The 20,410-nt window shown below is 46.6% G+C and overlaps 1 protein-coding gene across 1 annotated transcript in view; it reads left to right on the plus strand.

Moving 5' to 3' along the window:
• bt (projectin protein bent) overlaps positions 1 to 20,410 on the plus strand; it is a 221,564-nt gene that overhangs the window by 14,589 nt on the left and 186,565 nt on the right. The window contains exon 2 of the mRNA XM_089548430.1: positions 10,469 to 10,830. Within this exon, the coding sequence (XP_089404556.1) occupies positions 10,512 to 10,830 (319 nt within the window). The 5' untranslated portion in view covers positions 10,469 to 10,511. The remainder of the gene's footprint in view (positions 1 to 10,468; positions 10,831 to 20,410) is intronic.

Consider the following 20,410-nt stretch of genomic DNA (forward strand, 5'->3'; position numbering starts at 1 on the left):
CTGGCGAACGGCGCCCCAACTTGTTTTCAGCATTCTCTATGAATGCGAAGGACTGAGAGAAAATGTGATGCTCGTGCACATATCGTTAATGCTTCTTCGCTTGCAGTTATTTAAGTTTTTAATGTTCGCACATGAAAACCGGACTTTAATGATATCACTACCTTGGCTGGCCGGTGAGCATGACAGAGGTCTATTCTCGTTAGCTGTAAGACTACCACGTGGTCGCGAAGTGATCACGCCTTTGAGTTTTCTGTTATGACAGATGTTTCAGGCTATCGCACGCAGACAATTCCAAGTGCGTGTCCCATTGGCTTTGGCGTTCAACTCTTGATCCCTAGGTCACGGGTTCGAATCCGTTCCTCGGCGGGAGGCGAAATGCAAAATAAAAACGCTCGTGGGCCGTGCTTTGGTAGCGAACGTTGAGGAACCTCAGATGGTATACCTTAATCCGGAGCCGTCTACTACGACGTTCCTCATAGCCCAGACGTCGCTTCGAAGCTTTAAACCCCACATATCACATACCGCCTTCTCTCAAACCTGCGCCTGATGCGGACACCACCGACGCCGACATTTCGTTGCTTGAGGCAGTAACAGCTCTCGCTGTAGAAGTAAGCTGGAGGAACCACGTTTCCAGGCAAATGGGGTCCAAGATTCGTGTCTCCAAACAATGCACGACTCCATGCGCACGAATCCAGCAAATACACCCCAAATACAACTAGAACACACCCTTCAAATCGACCCCAAGTGCACCGCAAATACAGAAAACGTACACCCTTAGGAGCGGCGGGAACACAGAGCTGGCATTGTTTGCTCGCCGTTGCGCCCCCGCGCGCCGTCGCCGAGATGGCAGACACCTGTCATCCGGCGCACATCAGCCATGGCTGCCGGCGCGGTCACGGCAGGACCCGATGTTGCGCTGGCGTTGCCGATTCGGCACGTCTAACTTGGTCCCTCATCCTCCGCGCGACCTCCTCGGTCTGTTTGTTTACCCTTGCCCTACCTGATGTCCTGTTCCGCTTCGCTTACCCCGAGCCGAGTTTGAGGAGTTCCGTGCAGCGTTATGCAACGCTACTAGGATGCATGGTGAACTGCTGTCGAATTGAAGCTATTCTGGCTGTTCGGTCATGAACTTCATGAAACTTCACTCCAAACACGAATCAGCCCAGATGGGAGTAGGCGTGTCCTCTAGTGTGTGTCCTGCGTAATCGATGTTCCATATACTCCGCTGGTCCTGAAGTAAATCCCCCCCCCCCCCCCCCCCCCTAGAATACGGAATGCGTACTTTGTATTTTTTTTTTTGGGGGGGGGGGAGGGGATCTACCCCAAGTCGAGCGGATTATATCGAACCTCGATTAGGCAGGACACACACTAGATTACACGCCTACTCCCATCGGGATTGATTGTTTAGTGTGTTCAGTTAACCTTATCATTGGTTCACCTTATCAATGGCAGGCTGCGCGGTATCTTGACGCGGTGTCGATATACAGCAGTTCAGCCGGCTTGGTCAATGTCAGATGTACTCCATTCTCTTGTTCGGCGCTGTCAGCTGTTTGAAGCTTCGGTTTGCGTCCAGTGGGGCACATCCATCGCGTCCAGCAGCGAACACAATATGGCGCGAGCGCGATACGTTAAGCTCCGAGGAATGCTAATTTTCACGGATCTGCGGCCACTCGACGAAGTTAGCTTCATTACATTTCTCGATGTCTGCAAGGTTCTTGGTAACACATAGAGTAGAAAAGACGTCTCACCACCTCATTGACAAAAGCCAATGACAGAGGAAATTGATGCGGCGAAGAGTGAAGAAATCGGCTGGTGGTAGCGTCTTTGATTTGTTACCCAACAGACGGGAAGAGAGGTACCCTATTTGCCGAAAGAAACCAAGAAACACTGTTTGTTTCTTAGTCGCGTAGTGGAGAACTTGTCGCCTCTTAAGCTCTAACTCTGTGTAAGGTAAGGAGAACCCCTGACCTCTCCTTTCGAGACTTTTTGGTCTTTAGGTGTTTCGTAGGGTTCCAGCGTATGGCCGAAAAGAAAACCTCTTTGCAGGTCAGTACGTGGTATGGCTGGTGATTGCGAGGCACGGCAGTCGGGATTTTTTAAAATGCGAAGCATTTATAAATCCTGTAGGAGTGGCCCGGTGTAGCTTCGATAGGACACAGTGGTATCTATGCTGGGCTTGTGAGAAGAATAGGTTTGGTTTATGGTTTGGTTTATGGGGTGTAACGTCCCAAAGCGACTAAGGCTATGAGAGACGCCGTAGTGGAGGGCTCCGGACATTTCGAGCACCTGGGGTTCTTTAGGGCGCACGTACAGCATTTGTCAAAAGTTTAGAGCCCAGGGGGTCTGCTTCTGGGCCACACTGCTTTGCTCGTAATGCGTCCTCAGCGTCCCAAATCTCCTGAAGGTAAGAAGATTTTTGGTCGTGCTCCCTCCGATGCGTAGGACTTCCATTAGTGCTACAGGAGGGCCACAATAGTGCTTAGAAGCAAACCTCCTGGGCTCTAAACTTTTGACAAAGGCTGTACATCGCACAGAACACGGGCCTCTAGAATTTCTCCTCCAAAGGAATTCAGCCGCCGCGGCCGGGATCGAACTTTTGAGTCAGCAGCCGAGCACCATAACCACTGAGCCACCATGGCAGGCAGAGAAGAATAGACTAAGTAGGTAACCTCGAAAAAAAAAAAACTATCGAAGGAAAGTACCAGCGACATCTGGACTGAAGTGTCCTGACATCTTGTTTACTGAACTACTGAACTATGCTCGTACGCGTGGGGAGCACAATCTGCAAGAATATCACAAGTGAATCTTCGGGGTTATGACAACAGGCCGGTGGAAAAGTGGGGGTGGCAGTGGCTTATTTTAAAAAAGGTGAAGGAAAAGAATGTCCCCATTGCTCGTGTGGAAGTACGTTGCTCATCTGCCTTCTTGCCAGCGCACTGCGGCTAAACCTCGTCACGTTTGCGGTCGCAGTCAAGTTTCTCTTCAAGCGACGAAACACGCTTTGGCGGAGGGATCTTTCTTTACTGATTTCCTCCAACACGAGGAGCGAGTTTTATTTTGTTTCTTATCATGCTGACGGGCACGCTTTTGCGCTTTTACTTTATTGTTTTCGCGAAGCTGCGACCCGTGCCCGTGCCTGCCTCTGACGACAACGACCGACTTTTCACCTTTAGTTGAAGCTTCTATAACTGGCTGTCTCCAGTATTGTGCAAGGAAGATACATCATGAATGATATTCCCATGCGATGGTCAAGAGAACTTTGCCGAAGGTGTTCATATTCCAGCGCGGACTCGCAACGTAGTGCTGACGTAGCTTACGACTTGGTGTCAGAACTTCAACATTCATGGGGCTCCACCCCTATCTTTACTAGTCCAAGACAAGAGATGTAAAGGCAGTGGCTCCCGAGAAGCTGAGCTTTAAATGTTTACCTGCTTAGATTGAGTTTAGCTCTCGCGTTAACCTGCGTTGGTCGAATAAGCCTCGCTAGGATCTGGTCTATACCCTAAGCATATAGCAGGCGTTTACGTGGACTCGACAGATTGCGAGTCGAGTTGATTATTAGAAAGGGTGAGTTTTTGAGAAGAAAAGGCGTGGATAGTCTTTTGAGGTCTGTCTCGATGTTTTTGCACTCTTTCTTCAAAGGGACGACTCGATTCGACTTCTGTCGAGTTCAGGTAAACATAGCTTAAGTCACGTTTACATGCATGCGACAGAAATGGACTCCAGTCCTCTTTTAATGGAAAGTGCCGAAACGTCGAGGAAGGGAGTAGATGAGGTGCGCCTTTCCTTATCAAAACTTTCTCTTTCTCTCGAAAAATCTACTCAAGACGCATTCTGTCACATGCACGTAAACGCGGCTACAGTGTTCGTCAGCTACCGATTTGGCTTCGAACTCATCGCCAATCTTTCGTCCTTGAACGCCAATTCAGAGGTTGAAAGGTAGTGCAGCGAACTTCCAAGAAAAATGAAGCAACTTTACTTCTTCAAGGTGGCTCTGTCACTGACTCAGCTTGTCCGATGCTATCAGCCCACAACAGGCGTCTGCCAAGCGGCTCCCTGATATTATCGACAAGACCTGCCGTTCGCTCGGCGCTGTACGTAATTATGAACACGTCTTGAGAACCAATATAGCGTCGCGAAGGAGTGGCGTCCTCTCCCCGTTGCTGAGTTCCTCCGACTCTGGGTCGAGACCTGAGCTGCAGATTGGCACGCTCGAATATTTCGATGCGAGGTCTTGGATTGGCTCCGCGGCCACGTTCCAGAGCAACTGCGCTACCAGAGGTGACGGCGAAAGAGTGTTCGGTGCCGAAAAGCAAGAAAAAAAAAAGACACGGCACTTAAGCTTCGGCTTAAGTGTATGTCGTGATGGCGTAATGGGTTCATTCTCATATATGTAGAAGGTCATTCTATGCTTTACACTCATAGATCCTTGGGAGTCCTCATACTTTGGGAGTCCTCATGCCACGATGGGCAGTTTACTCACTATCCGGTGGGCAGATTGCGATGACGTCACAAGGTCACGTGACCTAGGTGGCCCACCTGCCTCCTAGGTTGCTCTCTGGGCACCACCTGCCATAGCCATGCCCGTGATTTTTCGCTGAAATGCCGACACCGACAACGCCAACAGCGGATTTTATGAATGGGGCCTTTAACGGTATTGCGTTAAAATATTCATAGGGACACCTGATTCCATTATGTGTTGGCAATGGGATAGCATTAGCAGCTGTGGGTGCCTTTCCCGGAAGTGACGTTACTTCCCTCCAGCCAATGAGAATGATCCGGTCTGGTGACGTCACTTCCCTTCAGCCAATGGGAATGCTACCGTCTGGTGACGTCACTGTCCTCTAGTCAATGAGAAAGCTCCGATCTGGGGACCTTACTTCCCTCCAACCAATGGCTGAATTTTAGGAGGGAATACGGCTTTGTGCCTCATGGGGCTTCTAATAAAGTGACAAAAAAGACTACTAAACTTATGCGAATAAGCTGCGATAGCAGTTGGGTTCGACCGCGGTGACTGCTTTGATGTTTTTACTCTATGTACAGGCTTAGCAGACGCAACAGAATTTTTCTGGACGGTGAAGGTGGCGGGGTGCACAGCCTCCTAGCTAAGTGGGGGGGGGGGGGGGGGGGGGCTGGTTGATAGTGCTTCTGAAGGGCAGCTGGCATTCCCACTGCGTCTTCGAAATGGTTTTCGCCGTCGCTTTTTCTTTCTTCGCCTGAGTGGCCCACCCATGGGTAGACGCCTAGTGGAGGGTGGAGAGGAGTGGGTGAATTCTGAAAGGGGGGGGGGGGGGGGGGGGCGTAGAGTGGGGAGATGGATCGAGGGCGGCTGTGGACGAAGTGTACGAACGCCCGTGTGCTACGCGGTGTCAGTGCGCGTTTGAAAACACCAGGTGCTCGAAATTAATCAGGAATCCGCTGCTACTGCGTCTCTCACAGCACACGTGCACATTCGAGACGTTATATGCGCCCCACATGCCATAATAGGTCGATAGGAAATCTTTCTGGTTTCTGGAAACAGCGCAACACATACGGACAAACACGAGGCAAGCACAATGTCGCAAGAGTATTTGAGACACGCGAAAATCCGTAAACTTCACCAATAGCCCAGCCAACGACTGAGGGGTTGGAAGCGGCTCTTATCGTCACCATCGTCAGACTGACTACGCCCTGGAGAGAGCACGGACAGCAGGGACAGCCAATGGAGTCCCGGATAAAGGACCACCAACCACATCAACCTACCTCCCAGACTGTGAAATAAATATTTTCTCCATCACCACAAAACGGCGAAGACTCCATGTTCCGTCAACTATCCCAATCGTCTAAACTAGTAGTGATCTTTCTGGCCAGCCGGGAAAAGTTTTTCGTTACGACGCACTACCCCGGGAATAATTTTTATTCAACTTCTCAGTTCCTAAGAAAACTCTATAGGTTTCTTTTGAAGTAGCATGACTATGCTTACGTAGATGCTAAGGAATAGTTACTCTGTTAACAGGAGCCAAAGCCGACCTAGAAAGGGCGCGTCGCTGAAGTTCTCTTCAGATCAGGACATAATGTGTTAATGTGGGAATTTCAGCTTTGCTTGTTGCGAACCCAGCACCTGCGTAAGGTTTCTCCTCACCTTCAGCCCCGTGGTATACAACAGAAAAACAATACACACCTGACGTCTGTTTGAGCGCTTGCGTACCGCGCTAGTTCAGGGACCAAACGAAACATGTAAGTGCTTCGAACTCTTCGTGTGCAGATGGCGGTTGAGCTGCGGTGAGATTCGCATTTTCACTGTCACTACTTTGGCTTCGGGAAATGCTGGGGAAAGGGTCATAAGATGCTGCCGGCACCCGCTAGGTGTTTAAAAAAAACTGCCTTGCAATTTGCTCTATTTGATTTTGTCTAGAAGTAAATCAGCTAAGATGCTTACGAACTGACTAAATGAAGACTGAGAACTATTATAGCTGTAGCTATGCTTGTTATGTATAAACGCTATAAACAATGTCAACTGCGAGTGCGCTACGTCTATACATACAAGCACAGGCGAGTGTTTTATGCAATAAAAATCAATTGGCGCGTGGTCAGTGCTTGCCCTTGAAGATAAGCTGAAAACGACGATACCTTGCGCCTACGGTGATAAAAGAACGAAACAGAATATAATACAGTCGATCCCGGATATATCGAACTCTAATGGGATTCGCCGCACTTTTAGAGCTGAATGACGAGGACAACAGAAACGAAGAAGACGGGACACAGCGAAGGAGACGTGAGGCAAGGGGAACGCGAAATACTTCGATATATCGATGATTCGATATGTAAAAAGTGACAACAGGTAAGCTTGTACGTACATTAGAAGCAAGAGTACATTTCGTCCAAGCTAGTGATGCTTTTCTTGCAGGGACGCGCCGCCGACCGTCGGACTTGCAGCGCACCGCTCGTTAGGAGTTGCTAGGCCTAACTTGCTTCGCATCGAAGCCGCAGCGGACGGCGTTTTGGGACTAGCCACTGCCTATTATATTGTCTAATCCTATTACCAGTAAACTATAAACGTAATAATGTAATTAAAATTAAGGTAGAGTTGGTTTCCGCTGCACCGTCTGCAGCTAAGCACGCCAGACAAGAAGGTTGTCTTCACTGCATGACAGAAGTGTGGTGTGGAAATTTAGTACAAGGGATCGAAAGCCACCCTCGAGAACACCTCACGATCACTTCGTCGAGTGGTTTGAAAAAGCTTGCGCTGCCAGCAGATGCCCAAGCCGCAGAGCCGACCCTTCTCCGCTTACGAAAAGTGATTGGAGAGTGCTTTCAGCAGAAACGGAACATACAGGAGGGCGGCGTGCCGTTCGATATATAGCGTGTTCCGCTGAACGCGTATTCGATAAAGGCGACCATTAGGGCTATACCTTTGCGAGGGATATTTAAGACAATGTTCTAACTGGGCGGTTAGACAACAGCCCGATATATCCTGGATCGACTTTTAAATTAAAAAAAAAGAGAAGAGCCGCCGCGGTGGCTCAGTGGCTATGGTGCTCGGCTGCTGGCCCGAAAGACGCGAGTTCGATCCCGGCCGCGGCGGCTGAATTTCTTTGGAGGAGAAATTCGAGGCCCGTGTACTGTGCGATGTCAGTGCACGTTAAGGAACCCCAGGTGGTCGAAATTTCCAGAGCCCTCCACTACGGCGTCTCTCGTAGCCTTAGTCGCTTTGGGACGTTAAACCCCATAAACCAAACCAAACCAAAAAAAGAGAAGAAAACAGTAACACCTAGCGGCTATATAAGGCATATGACGCAAGTGAATTAGAAAAGACATCATAGAAAATACATTGAATGTGCTTGGAAGAATGTTTAATCAGTTTTTCCACTTGGTGAAGACGGATAGTAGCAAACGCGTTGAAACCTCTCCGGCCGTGTTGTAACATGTACGGAGGCTTCTGACAGTCAGTTGTCTCCCGGCATGATTCACACCCTCCTGGCGGCAAACTGCCAAGAAGGACCTCGTGCTGGCTGAGTGAAAAGCTCCTTGACTTTGGGGCATGTTTAGTGATAGAACGCCTCTTAAGTAATGCGGGCAACCGGAGCTGGGTGTGACGGCAGTCTATTGTGAGCGAACCACTCTACTAAGTAAACCTTTATGGCAAACAGCTGCGGTGGGCCGTGCAGTTCACCGAGCAGTCCGATGGACCTGTACCGGTTGGCCTACAGGGTAACTCATGCAGAAATATACAAGAAGGTCAAAGAGCGAAGATCTTTAAAATGAATAAAGTATTGTAAAGTATTGTGAAGTACGGATGGAAGTATAAGTATTAAAGTGTAACGTAGATATGTGTCGCAAACAGCTAGAGTTGATTCATGAAAGCATGACTGCAGCCAACTTGAAGCTCCATAGCAGCATGAAACAAATTTTTTGTGCCAGGCAGGTTACGTAGGTTATTTGGCTTACGTAACCTGACACTCGGCTACTGGGCAATTACTTTCGCCGGAGCGTAAAATAGGTTAAAAGAAGGAAAATATTTTAGTTATTTTTTACAGCTCTAGCTGTTACAGCGAGGGCCCATGGCTACCCATGTAGTAGTACTACTGGCAGTAGAAGTAGGAGCAGCAGTACTAGTGCTGGCAGTAGTAGTAGTAGCAGTAGTACAAGTACTGGCAGTAGTAGTAGTAGCAGTAGTACAAGTACTGGCAGTAGTAGAAGTAGCAGTAGTACAAGTACTGGCAGTAGTACTAGTACTGACAGTAGTAGTAGTAGCAGTAGCAGTAGTACTTGTACTGGCAGTAGTAGTAGTAGCAGCAGCATCACTAGTACTGGCAGTAGTAGTAGTAGTAGTAGCAGTAGTACTAGTACTGGCAGTAGTAGTAATAGTAGCAGTAGTAGTAGTAGTAGCAGTAGCAGTAGCAGTAGCAGTAGTAGCAGCAGCAGCAGCAGCACTAGTACCGGCAGTAGTAGTAGTAGTAGCAGTAGTACTAGTGCTGGCAGTAGTAGTAGTAGTAGTAGTAGTAGTGGCAGTAGTAGAAGCAGTAGTACTAGTAATAACAGTAGCAATAGTAGTATTAGCATTAGTAGTAGTAGTAGTAGCAGTAGTAGTAGTAGTTAGTAGCAGTAGCAGCAGTAGTAGTACTAGCCGTGTCCATCCAGCGTCCGCGATCACATGCTCACACATCGTCCACGTAGCCAGTACCTTGCACTTCGCGCTGACTGTTGTTATGAGTAAGGGGCATGGTGGCAATTTCGCAACAAGACGGGGCCAAACGCCTCGAAACGCTTCTCGCGAAAACACCTTGAAGTGAATGGATGGCGCGGCGTCCTGCGCGCATGCGCAGTAGCAGCGACAGCAGTTAGATGAAGTCGCCAGCGGCGACGCAGCCCTTGAGTCGCGTTGCGGGAGGGTCATGGATGCAGCAGTGGCGGAGCATCGTGCCATGAACGCTGCACGTATGCGGCGAGGCCGTAACCTCAAACGTGCGGCGGGTCCAACAGGACGAATGCTGTAGGAGCGCCGCACGCAAACACGCTGCACGACAAGATGGTCGAGTTCATTCCAATACATTTCTCACACCATTAAGAACTCGTTGTAACCGTCCGAAAAATGAAACGCAATTGCCTCACTCTCATGCATGACATAGAGCATTCAAAGCAAATGCGCCAATTGCAAATTCACGAGTTGAGCCTGCTATTCCTGATCTTCCTCACTACGGCAGATGTAATCGGTACCTAGTTTTTTTTCTGTTTTCATTTCTCTTTCTTGTGATGATAGCTACCTCAGCAAAGAGGCGTGGTATACGGAGTGCTTCATTCTATTCATTACAAATTTAAAACAGAATAGGTATTAGCAATCAATAGTATATTGGTAAGCAGTCACTGATCACAACTATGCTTGAACGAAGTATCCTCCTGCCCACATTACCCAACTTTGCAATCAATGCTCTGTAGCTGCCATAGCAGGCCTGGTCAATAGAACACGCGAATTAATTAAAACACAACTCCCGCGGATGTAATCTGCACCTAGTTTTTTTCTGTTTTCTTTTCTCTCCCTTGTGATGGTAGCTACCTCAGCAAAGCGGCACGGTATACGAATTTCTGTGGAGGAGAAATTCTAGAGGCCCGTGTACTGTGCGATGTCAGCGCACGTTAAAGAACCCCAGGTGGTCGAAATTTCCGGAGCCCTCCACTACGGCGTCTCTCATAGCCTTAGTCGCTTTGGGACGTTAAACCCCATAAACCAAACCAAACCAACCATCATTCTATTGATTACAAATTTAGAACAGAATAGGTATTAGCAATCAAGAGTATATTGGTAAGCAGTCACTGATCACAACTATGCTTGAACGAAGTAACCTCCTGCCCACATTACCCAACTTTGCAATCAATGCTCTATAGGTGCTATAGCAGGTCTGGTCAATAGAACGCGCGAATTAATTAAAATACCAAACCATGTATATATTTCAACGCGAACGTTCGTTTTCTTCTGTTTGTGCCTGCTCAGGCGCGCCCCGAGCAGGGGCCTGCTGCGACCGGGTGCCGCCGCCATGGTGGACGACGAGGAGGACGTGTCGGCGCCGTCGTTCCTGCACAAGCCCACGCTGCGCCAGGAGGACGATGGCAATCGGCTGGTGTTCGAGTGCCAGATGACGTCACACCCGCGGCCCGAGGTGTCCTGGTTCCGCGGAGACGTGCAGCTGCACGACGACCACCGCACCGCCATCCGCGTGGTGGAGATCGAGCCGAGAAAGTACCACGTGTCGCTCGAGCTCAATGACGTCATCGAGTCGGATGGGGGCCTCTACAAGGTGTTCGCCAAGAACCGCGAGGGCCAGGTCGACTCCTCCATCAACCTCAACTTCAGCCGTGAGTGCACACTGCTCGATGTTGTGTTGATGCTCGATGTTATGCTCGATGATGTTATGCTCGATGATGTTATGCTCGATGATGTTATGCTCAATGATGTTATGCTCGATGATGTTATGCTCGATGTTATGTCGATGATGTTATGCTCGATGTTATGTCGGTGAGACTTAGCAGCGTAGACGTATACCGGACAAGCCGGAGGCCTTCTGCGCATGCGCAGTGGCAGGTTGACGTCCCCTAATGGCCACTGCACATGCGTAGTGGGCACCTTTCTTTTCTGGTGCACGTATAATCTATAAGACGTCTTTAATACATGATAGAATGCTTTATGGTCTGCAGCGGGCATTGGCGTAGATCAATATCATTCTCTCTGATCATTTCCTTCGTACCCTGAACCGAGATCCCGCGCTCGGAAAAGAGGTAAATTAGTTAAGCTACTTCTTTTTTAATTCAATTTCGATGGAGGCGAAATTCTTGAGGCCCGTGTACTGTGCGATGTCAGTGCACGTTAAAGAACTCCAGGTGGTCGAAATTTCCGGAGCTCTTCACTACGGCGTCCCTCATAGCCTGAGTCGGTTTGGGACGTAAAACCCCATAAACCAAACCAAACCAATTTCACATGACTTAGTTTCTTTCTGTTTAAATGGGAGGGTCCTTCTCTGCACACATATTGCACTTTGCGGGAAAATAATTAAATAATTTTCTTGCATAGCGCGATGGGTGACATACTTCGGGACCCCCTTCCTCAAGATATGACACGTGCAGCCGCACACCTGCCACCGCGTAGGCACAGTTAACTCTTGGGAACTGCTTTAGCGCATCGTGTTGTGCTAAAGCTTTCTGATGTTTCCATGCACGTACGGCGGTGTAATTTTAAAACCACAAGTATACCTGCCTTAAGGCCAACGACTGTAACTATATTGGACGTCAGCTATAACAGTGTGTTCAACGTGAGCTTCGCCACTGGAGGCACTGGCAATTATATCGGTGCTGCGTGTATGTAGATTTAATAAACACTGCTTGCTGTGGAATGAGAAAGCGTGGGGACCTTGTGATTGCAAGGCTATGATCCTTCCTATTGTCCGGAAAGTCAAAAGGCGAACCAAAAGTGAAAGGTACCAGACATGAGTTCGAAATTGAATTATGTCTGTGGTTATCATTATCTGCGACGAGCGGTTTTTGGAGCCCTAGAAAGAAAGTCCAGCTTTCATTTGCCAATTTAACACGGGCAGCCCTAACTGTGGTCTGGTTAAGCGGGGACATCGGTTTAACGCTGAAAGAAATGGGCGTCGGGTGATCAGTTAGGACTGCCTTGATAACGGCAGTTAGTGTTCATATACAATGTATTAAGTAGGCGCCAAGTTAGGTAAAAGAAAGTGGCGAGTACCTTTATTCAAAACTATTTTTCTCTTTCGAACAAGAAGCTCATATTATTATCTTTTTTCTTTCCTTATCTGACACTGCCCTATTTGTTTTTCTTAGAGTTCACAACATGATCTAAAGCTTCGTTATGTCATTTGACCTTTGGGAAATAGCACTGTGTCTCTTCTTTAGCACTACGTCGCAGAGAATTCTTCGCTACAAATGCCTGCTTTTTTGTTACCACTGTGGAGTTAGTTATCCTTACCATAGGAGAAACAAAAGCAACAACCTTCAGCCACTAGGGTGTCGTGTCTTTTTCTCTTCCTTGCTTCTTTAATGTCTTTAATGCACCACCGCCGTGGTGGCTCAGGGGTTATGGCACTCAGCTGCTGACACGAAAGAGGAGGGCTAGATCCCGGCCGCAACGGTCGAATTTCAATGGAGGCGAAATTCTAGAGGCCTTGTACTGTCCGATGTCAGTGCACGTTAAAGAACCCCAGGTGGTCGAAATTTCCGCAGCCCTCCACTACGACGTCCCTCATAGCCTGAGTTGCTTTAGGGCGTTAAACCCCAATAAACCATTTTTGTATTTCTTCCTTTCTGATTTCCTTCCTTCCGTCCTCCCTTCTTTTCTCAAGTCCTTCTTCCTCCCTTCCGTCCTCTTTCCTTTCTTACATCCATATTTCTCCCTTCCTCTCTTCCTGCACTTTCTTTCCTTCTTTCTTTGTTTCTTTCTTTCTTTCTTTCTTTCTTTCTTTCTTCCCTTCCTTCTTTCTTTCTTTTCCCCTCCCTTACATCCTTCCTTACTTTCTCATATCTTCCTGCCTTTATTTCTTTTTTCTTTCTTTCTCCTTTCCTTCATTACCCTCTTCCTTCCTTCCTTCCTTCCTTCCTTCCTTCCTTCTTTCTTTCTTTCTTCCCTTCCTTCTTTCTTTCTTTTCGCCTTCCTTCCATCCTTCTTTACTTCCGTTATTCTTTCCTTACTTTCTCATATCTTCCTGCTTTTATTTCTTTTTTCTTTCTTTCTCCTTTCCTTCCTTACCCTCTTCCTTCCTTCCTTCCTTCTTTCTTTCTTTCTTTCTTCCTTTCTTTCTTTCTTTCTTTCTTTCTTCCCTTCCTTCTTTCTTTCTTTTCGCCTTCCTTCCATCCTTCTTTACTTCCTTTATTCTTTCCTTACTTTCTCATATCTTCCTGCCTTTATTTCTTTTTTCTTTCTTTCTCCTTTCCTTCCTTACCCTCTTTCTTCCTTCCTTCCTTCCTTCCTTCCTTCCTTCATTCCTTCCTTCCCTCCTTCCTTCCTTCCTTTCCTCCTGCCTTCATTGCACTCTTTTTCCTCTCTTCTTTTCTTAATTTCTTTCTTCGTTCCTTCTCTCTACCTCTCCCTTTCGTTCGTTATTTCATATTTCATGCTGCCTTTATCCCTGTTTACTTCGACGTAGTATCCAGTCTTGTTTCTCTAAGAGAACAGCGAAAACTGCGCATGCGGTAGTGTGCGAAAGATTGAGTTCGCTTGACTCGCAGCTAGTCGACGACTGGCTCCTCCCCGCTGACAGCGTCCCTACGCAGAGATACCTACGTTCATCCTCATCCCCGCAGAACCCAAGAAAGCACTCCTTCTTAATTTCCGCGTTGTCTGGAACCAGGATTCAGAACACGTGCCGTGAAACCAGATCTGCTTTTCTAGATGTTATGCATGATCTTATACCAGATCCAGATTATACCAGAACCAGATCTTATACGTGCCGTGAAACCAGATCCGCTCTTCTTTGTGCTCTACCCCTCTGCGTTGTTGGACAGAAGAAATCTAGGACAAGGGAGTTGGCGGAAGGAAAGAGGTGCATTTTTGGCACCGGTCTTGAACGAGCACATCTGGACCACAGTGCGCCTTTAGTATGACGTCAATGAAAGCTCTTTATAGATTGAGATGACTTCGTGTTGACAAACATGAGCCCATGTGCTCTGTCCTCTCGACATATGTAAGCCTTTAGTTCCTGAAATACAACGAGGGGCTCCGTGGTTCTGCGCGCTGTCTTCACGAGATATTAATGAGCTTTCAGAGAAAGTGTAAGCAATGGACTCATCCCGTGGCTACTCCTACAGAAGCTTGCAATTAGTCTAAAGAGGCTGTCCGCGAAAGAAAAACAAAAGAAGAGGCCTCGGTATACGCTGGTAACTTGAAGTACTTGGGAGCGTACAGAGTCGATCACAACACTTGTCTAGAGTGCTCGGACGGTGTGCTGCGGAGCATACGAACGGAAATCTTTTCGCAACTGCTTTGCTAGCGGTAAGGCGCTGGTGCCTGTGCGTTCACGTCTCTATTCAGCTGCTCTCCAGCGCAAGCATTATCAATGAAAGTCAATACCTGCTTCATCATTTCTCTTCGTTCAACCCGAACGGCACCTTTCCAGCGTTCCTAGACAAGTGTGATCGACTCTGTACAAGTTAAGGACACAGGGCGCCTTTCGGACTGCTTTTCGCCGTGAGACAAAGATAAAAAAAAAAGGGAACATTCGGCCTTTTATGATGAAGTTTCACAATTTCGTTTAAAAAAAAAACAAAAAAACGAAGAAGGATGAACGATACATTTTGGTATGAGGAAAACGAAAAAAGAGAAATAGGTTAGCAACATTGGTAAGGGTTAATTTCAGCTGCCGAAATTCTGTCATATAGAATAAACGCGAAAATCATACTATTTTGCAGAATACGCGGAGTGGCATTTCAGAGCTCTAGCTTTGCATACCTTGTCTTTTGTGGGCCTGTGTGAACATTAGGGGAGAAAACCGTGGTTTCGAAGAAATCTCCCTGGGAAAGGGGCAAGCATAATTTACATAAAGGCAAAGGCAAAGTGAAATCGTGTTCTAGGCAAAGTGAAATCAACTCCGCGCAAATTAATTCATTTCGACAATTTTGCTGTTAATTCATCGGTAAAAAAAACTGCGTACGCAAACTTAACAAACATTTCCGTCGTTCTGTAGCCATCTGCGGCTATTAGCAACAATGTGTCGAAAAGTATTTACGAGTACATAAGCCGTTTTTCTGCAAAACCGAGGGTTTCATGACAACACTACGGATAATGTTAACAACTACAACGAACTTCGAATATAACAGCCTGGTAAACAGAAGTGTTTGCTTGTAGCGGAAGTTCATGCCACTTAGTAACTTGTTTGGTATCCACAAAAAGTTTTGTTGTAGCCTTGACCACAGCTGTCATAGCTTGCTCTAGCGTTAGGTTGTTTTCTAAACCTTGGACGTCGTCTTCGTTGTTATGCTTATTCTATATGGCGCCTACTCCGCAGCTCCATTAATAGCTGCTTCGGTGAACAGCATCTTTCAACACCTGTGCAACCCACCGTCCTATTGTCCCGCCCTTGACCACGTTTTAGTGCCTCGCTTGATTGCGTAAACCGAGCTAAAAGCCGCGCCATCTGGGAGCGAGCGGGCAAACACCATTAGGCCGATTTTGTCCAGATGCGGGGGCGCAGCCTTTGTGTGTAGGTAGGCTCGTTAAACACGCGTTTGTTTTGCCACCAGCAACATCGAGTTTAGGGGGCGCTGTGTTTGTGTTATGACTGCTCCCTTCCGGCACCTTTCAAGGGAGCGCCCTTCGCTCGCCAAGTCTACTCTGGCACTCCGGTCTGTAGCAAGGCCACATCCTGAGCCAATGGCAAGGCCCCGTTTGCCTGCTCTTAGATATTTTTCTTTGCTTCGAAATCGGTCGTAAAAACATCCGGCGGGCATTACGACACCGGCTAGGCATTCCAATGGTGAGCTCGGAACAGAATGTGTCTAGCCTGAAACCAGTAAAGCTTGTAGTACTTAGAGAACAAATATCGCAACCAGACTTGCATGACAACAGTCCAAAGTTTTTAATAACCTTTAGCCCCGCCATTGTGGCTCAGTGGTTACGGCACTCAGCTGCTGACCCGAAAGACGCGGGTTCGATCCCTGCCGCGGCGGCCGAACTTCGATGGAAGCGAAATTCTAGAGGCCCGTGTACTGTGCGATGTCAATGCACGTTAAAGAACCCCAGGTGGTCGAAATTTCCGGAGCCCTTCACTACGCCGTCCCTTATAGCCTGCGTTACTTTGGGATGTCAAACCCCAATAAACCAATAAACCTTTTTAATAACCTTCACCAGCCACTACGGTTCAGTGTCTGTGGCTTTCGGCTGCTCAGGTCAAGGTTGTGGGTTCGATCCCGGCCACAGCGGTCGCATTGAAATGGTGGAAAAATGTAAAAACGCCCATGTACTGAGATTTAGGTGCACCTTAAAAGAGCGCCAGGGGATAGAAATTAATCCGGAGACTTCAGCGACAGTGTGTTCAGTACAGTGTTGCTTCTGGCTAGTTAAAATTCGTTACCGTAATAATTCCTTCGCTCCATTCAAAGCACGATGCCTTGTTTCAAATCGATAGATTGTGATCATGCACCAAAGCCAGGATTTCAGGCTGCCCCTTTAATTGGGCTTTTGACAGTACAGAAGTGAAGGCCTGACACGTGAAGAGGAAAGAGCCCACTAATGCGTTTCTTCTCATTCTGTAGCACACAGACCCATGTTACGCAGAAGGTGTCGTTTTTCTTTATTTCGAAGAGCTGCGTTTTACCTTTTGCTTCTGGTTTTGTGCGGCGACATAGAAGTTAACCCAGGACCTACTGATGCAATCCTGCAGCAGCTTTTGCAAGGCCAGACAGAAATTAAGGAAAAACTTGCAACTATCGAGAGTTATCAGGATGAAAACAAAACAGCTATGTCGGATCTGAATGCCCGTATGGCCAATTTAGAAGCAAAGATTGCAGGTCTTGAGGAAATGAGGGCCGCTGTCGAGGACTGTAGGGCGAGTAGTGAAAGACAGCGTTCCGAGTGGCAGACTCTGATGAAGAAAGTGGACGATCTTGAAAATCGATCTCGACGGTGCAATCTGCTCTTTTATGGAATTAAGGACGAGGATGAACGCGAGTCACAACCAATTTCTGAAAAACTTGTCCTAGATTTGTGTAGATCTACTCTGGGAATAGACCCCAGAATCGAAAGAGCCCATCGCCTCGGACGGTTCCGTTCAGAAGGAACTCGCCCAATAATTGTTAATTTTAGTTCATTCAAAGAAAAAGAGGCTGTTCTGTCAAATGCGAAGAAATTGAAAGGAAGTTCTACTAGCATTTCAGAGGACTTCTCTGAACCAGTACGAAACAAGAGGAAAATGCTATGGGACTACGCCAAACCTCGCAAGGGACCCAATGGCAAAGCACATCTGAAATACGATGTCCTTTACTTGAATAATGTCAAGTACATTTACGACGAATCTCAGGGGCAGGTAGTTCGAGCCTCTTGACAAGTTAAGCCGGATCACTCTGTTTTGTCGATTCTAGTACTGAACTGCAGAAGTATTAAGAATAAAGTGGACAAGCTACATGGTCTAATTGACATGGCGAGACCTTCCGTTGTGATCGGATGTGAATCATGGCTGGATGGGGATGTTAGCGATAGCGAAGTTTTTCCGAGTAACTATATCAGCTATCGAAAAGATCGAGACAGGCACGGAGGAGGCGTATTTATACTGGTGGACGTCTTAGTTAGTTCTCGTAAGATGGAAATTGATGTTGGGACATGTGAGGCAGTATGGGCTCAAATTAGACTTTTAAATGGTAAATTACTATCAGTTTGCTCGTTTTACAGGCCACCTGGAAATCAGCTTGAACCCATCAGCGACCTAACTGATATGATTGAAACTGTTAAAACTGACTGTTTAGTTATTGGAGGTGACTTTAACATTCCTGAATTAGACTGGAGCTCAGGATGTCTTCCGTCTAGAGCCAATTCCGCAGTAGGCAAAGAATTGTTAAATCTGTGCAATTCATTCAGCTTATCCCAATTAGTGCTGCAGCCAACCCGTGGCAACAATGTTTTGGATTTATTATTCACTAACCAACCATCGGCAGCTTGTTCTACCCTTGTAGTGCCCGGTATCAGTGATCACAGTTGTGTTTTAGCGGAAATGAACTTTCAGTATGTTAAACTTGAAGACTGTGGCAATCGGCGCATTTACAGTTACCGAAAGGCAAATTTCCCCGAGATAGCCTGGGCACTTGAATCCTATGTCGATGTGTACGAAACATTGTCTGATTCACTCAGCGTTGATGAGCTGTGGCGCACACTGACAGCCAAACTTTTTGATTTGCGTGAGCAGCATGTGCCGTCATGGGTGATGACGAAACGTCGCAGCAAAAGCAAGCCATGGTTCACAAAAGCGCTGCGCAGAGTCGTTGAAAAGAGGCAACAACTATATGCACGCTTCAAAAGAAATCCGTCGGAAGATAACATGGATCAGTTAAAAAAGATTACAAAGGATATGAATGCTTCGGTCAAAGAGGCTAAATTTACCTACTTTCAGTCTTTCGACATGCGTATCCAGAATCGCCCTAAAGAATTTTGGCAGTACATAAAAAAAAACAGAAAGGATGAATTGTCTATCCCGCCACTCGATCACAACGGAAGTATCGTTCATGATAATCTGGAGAAAGCCAAGTGCTTTAACACGTTTTTCAGCTCAGTTTTTTCTGCTGAGGACAGCAATAGCCCTGCCGATTTTCGCCTTGTCTTGAACTGTACGGAACCCATGGAGAACATTGAATTTGATCAGCGAGGAATTGTGTCGCTCTTAGAACGCTTAAAAGATAACAGTGCCACCGGTCCGGACGGCTTACCCACGATCCTGCTCTCTTCTTGCGCTTTTGCGTTGTCAAGGTACCTTCAAATTCTTTTCACAAAGTCATTACAGGAAGGCTCCTTGCCTGATGAATGGAAGCTTGCTAATGTTGTACCTATACATAAATCGGGACCTAGGAATGTTGTTTCAAATTATCGACCAGTGTCCTTGACCAGTGTATTATGCAAAGTTTTAGAGCATGTGTTTTATACTAGTATTATGAATCATCTTAGTATACATTCATTATTAAATACTAATCAACATGGCTTTCGCAGTGGTTACTCGTGTGTCACTCAGCTTACCGAATTTGTACATGACCTGTCAAGTGCTTTAGATAAGGGATATTCTGTTGACTGTATTTTTCTAGATTTTAGGAAGGCCTTTGACGTTGTATCACATGCCTTATTAATACAAAAATTATACTGGTACAACATAAATGAGAACGTTATTAGGTGGATAAAGGAATATTTGAGCGTTAGGCGTCAATGTGTTGTTGTCAACGGGAAACAATCGCATGAGGTGGCTGTAACATCAGGGGTGCCTCAGGGGTCCGTCTTGGGCCCATTACTGTTCATAATTTACATGAATGACATCTTTTCAGGTATTTCTTCATACATGCGGCTTTTTGCGGACGATTGTGTATTGTATAGAATTATTAACGATCAAAGTGACTGCGATGCATTACAACAGGATTTGTGTAAAGTGGCCCAGTGGTGTGAGAACTGGGGAATGCATATTAACTTACAAAAATCTGTACATATGTGTTTCACTAAAAAGAAGGTTCCCCATATTTTCACTTATAACATAAATAATAGCAGACTGCTTTCAGTGTTGGAATTTAAATATCTTGGTGTATATTTAACAAGTTCAATGTCTTGGCATCGTCACGTGCATTTCGTTACTGCCAAAGCCTGTCGTGTTTTAGGTTTCCTGCGACGTAACGCTAAACTTTTCCCTTTAAAGACTAAAGAACTGCTGTATAATACAAACGTTAGAAGCATACTTGAGTATGCTTGCACAGTCTGGGATCCGAAAACATTGCTTGACGTTCAAAAGCTAGAAAGAGTTCAGAATTTGGCTGTTCGTTTTGTTTTCAATAACTATGGGCGATATTTTAGTGTAACGAGCGCGAAAAAATCTTTGGGTTGGGACTCACTTCAAAAACGTAGGAAAGTACTGCGTTTAAAATTATTTCATAATATATTTCATTCTAGAACTGGAATAGACAGAACCAAATATATAGCCAACCCTGATTACGTGTCTTTACGTAGAGATCATTCACTTAAAGTTAAAGAATACAGGTGCCGGACTGACCTTTTTAAAATGTCTTTTTTCCCCAAAACCGTTTCGGAATGGAACAAGCTGCCTGAGGAAGTAGTGTCCATATTATCAAATGATTCATTTTCTTCCATGCTGTGACATTTTTTTGTGTATAATAATTCCGTGTTCTTTCTATCTCATTGTTATCTTTTTTTTTTTGTAACAACCTGCACGCGGTGGCATTTGTGTACTTT

The sequence above is a fragment of the Amblyomma mixtum genome, chromosome 1 (genome assembly GCF_055824585.1).
Source record: "Amblyomma mixtum isolate Tamu chromosome 1, ASM5582458v1, whole genome shotgun sequence".
NCBI classification, from domain to species: Eukaryota; Metazoa; Arthropoda; class Arachnida; order Ixodida; family Ixodidae; genus Amblyomma; species Amblyomma mixtum.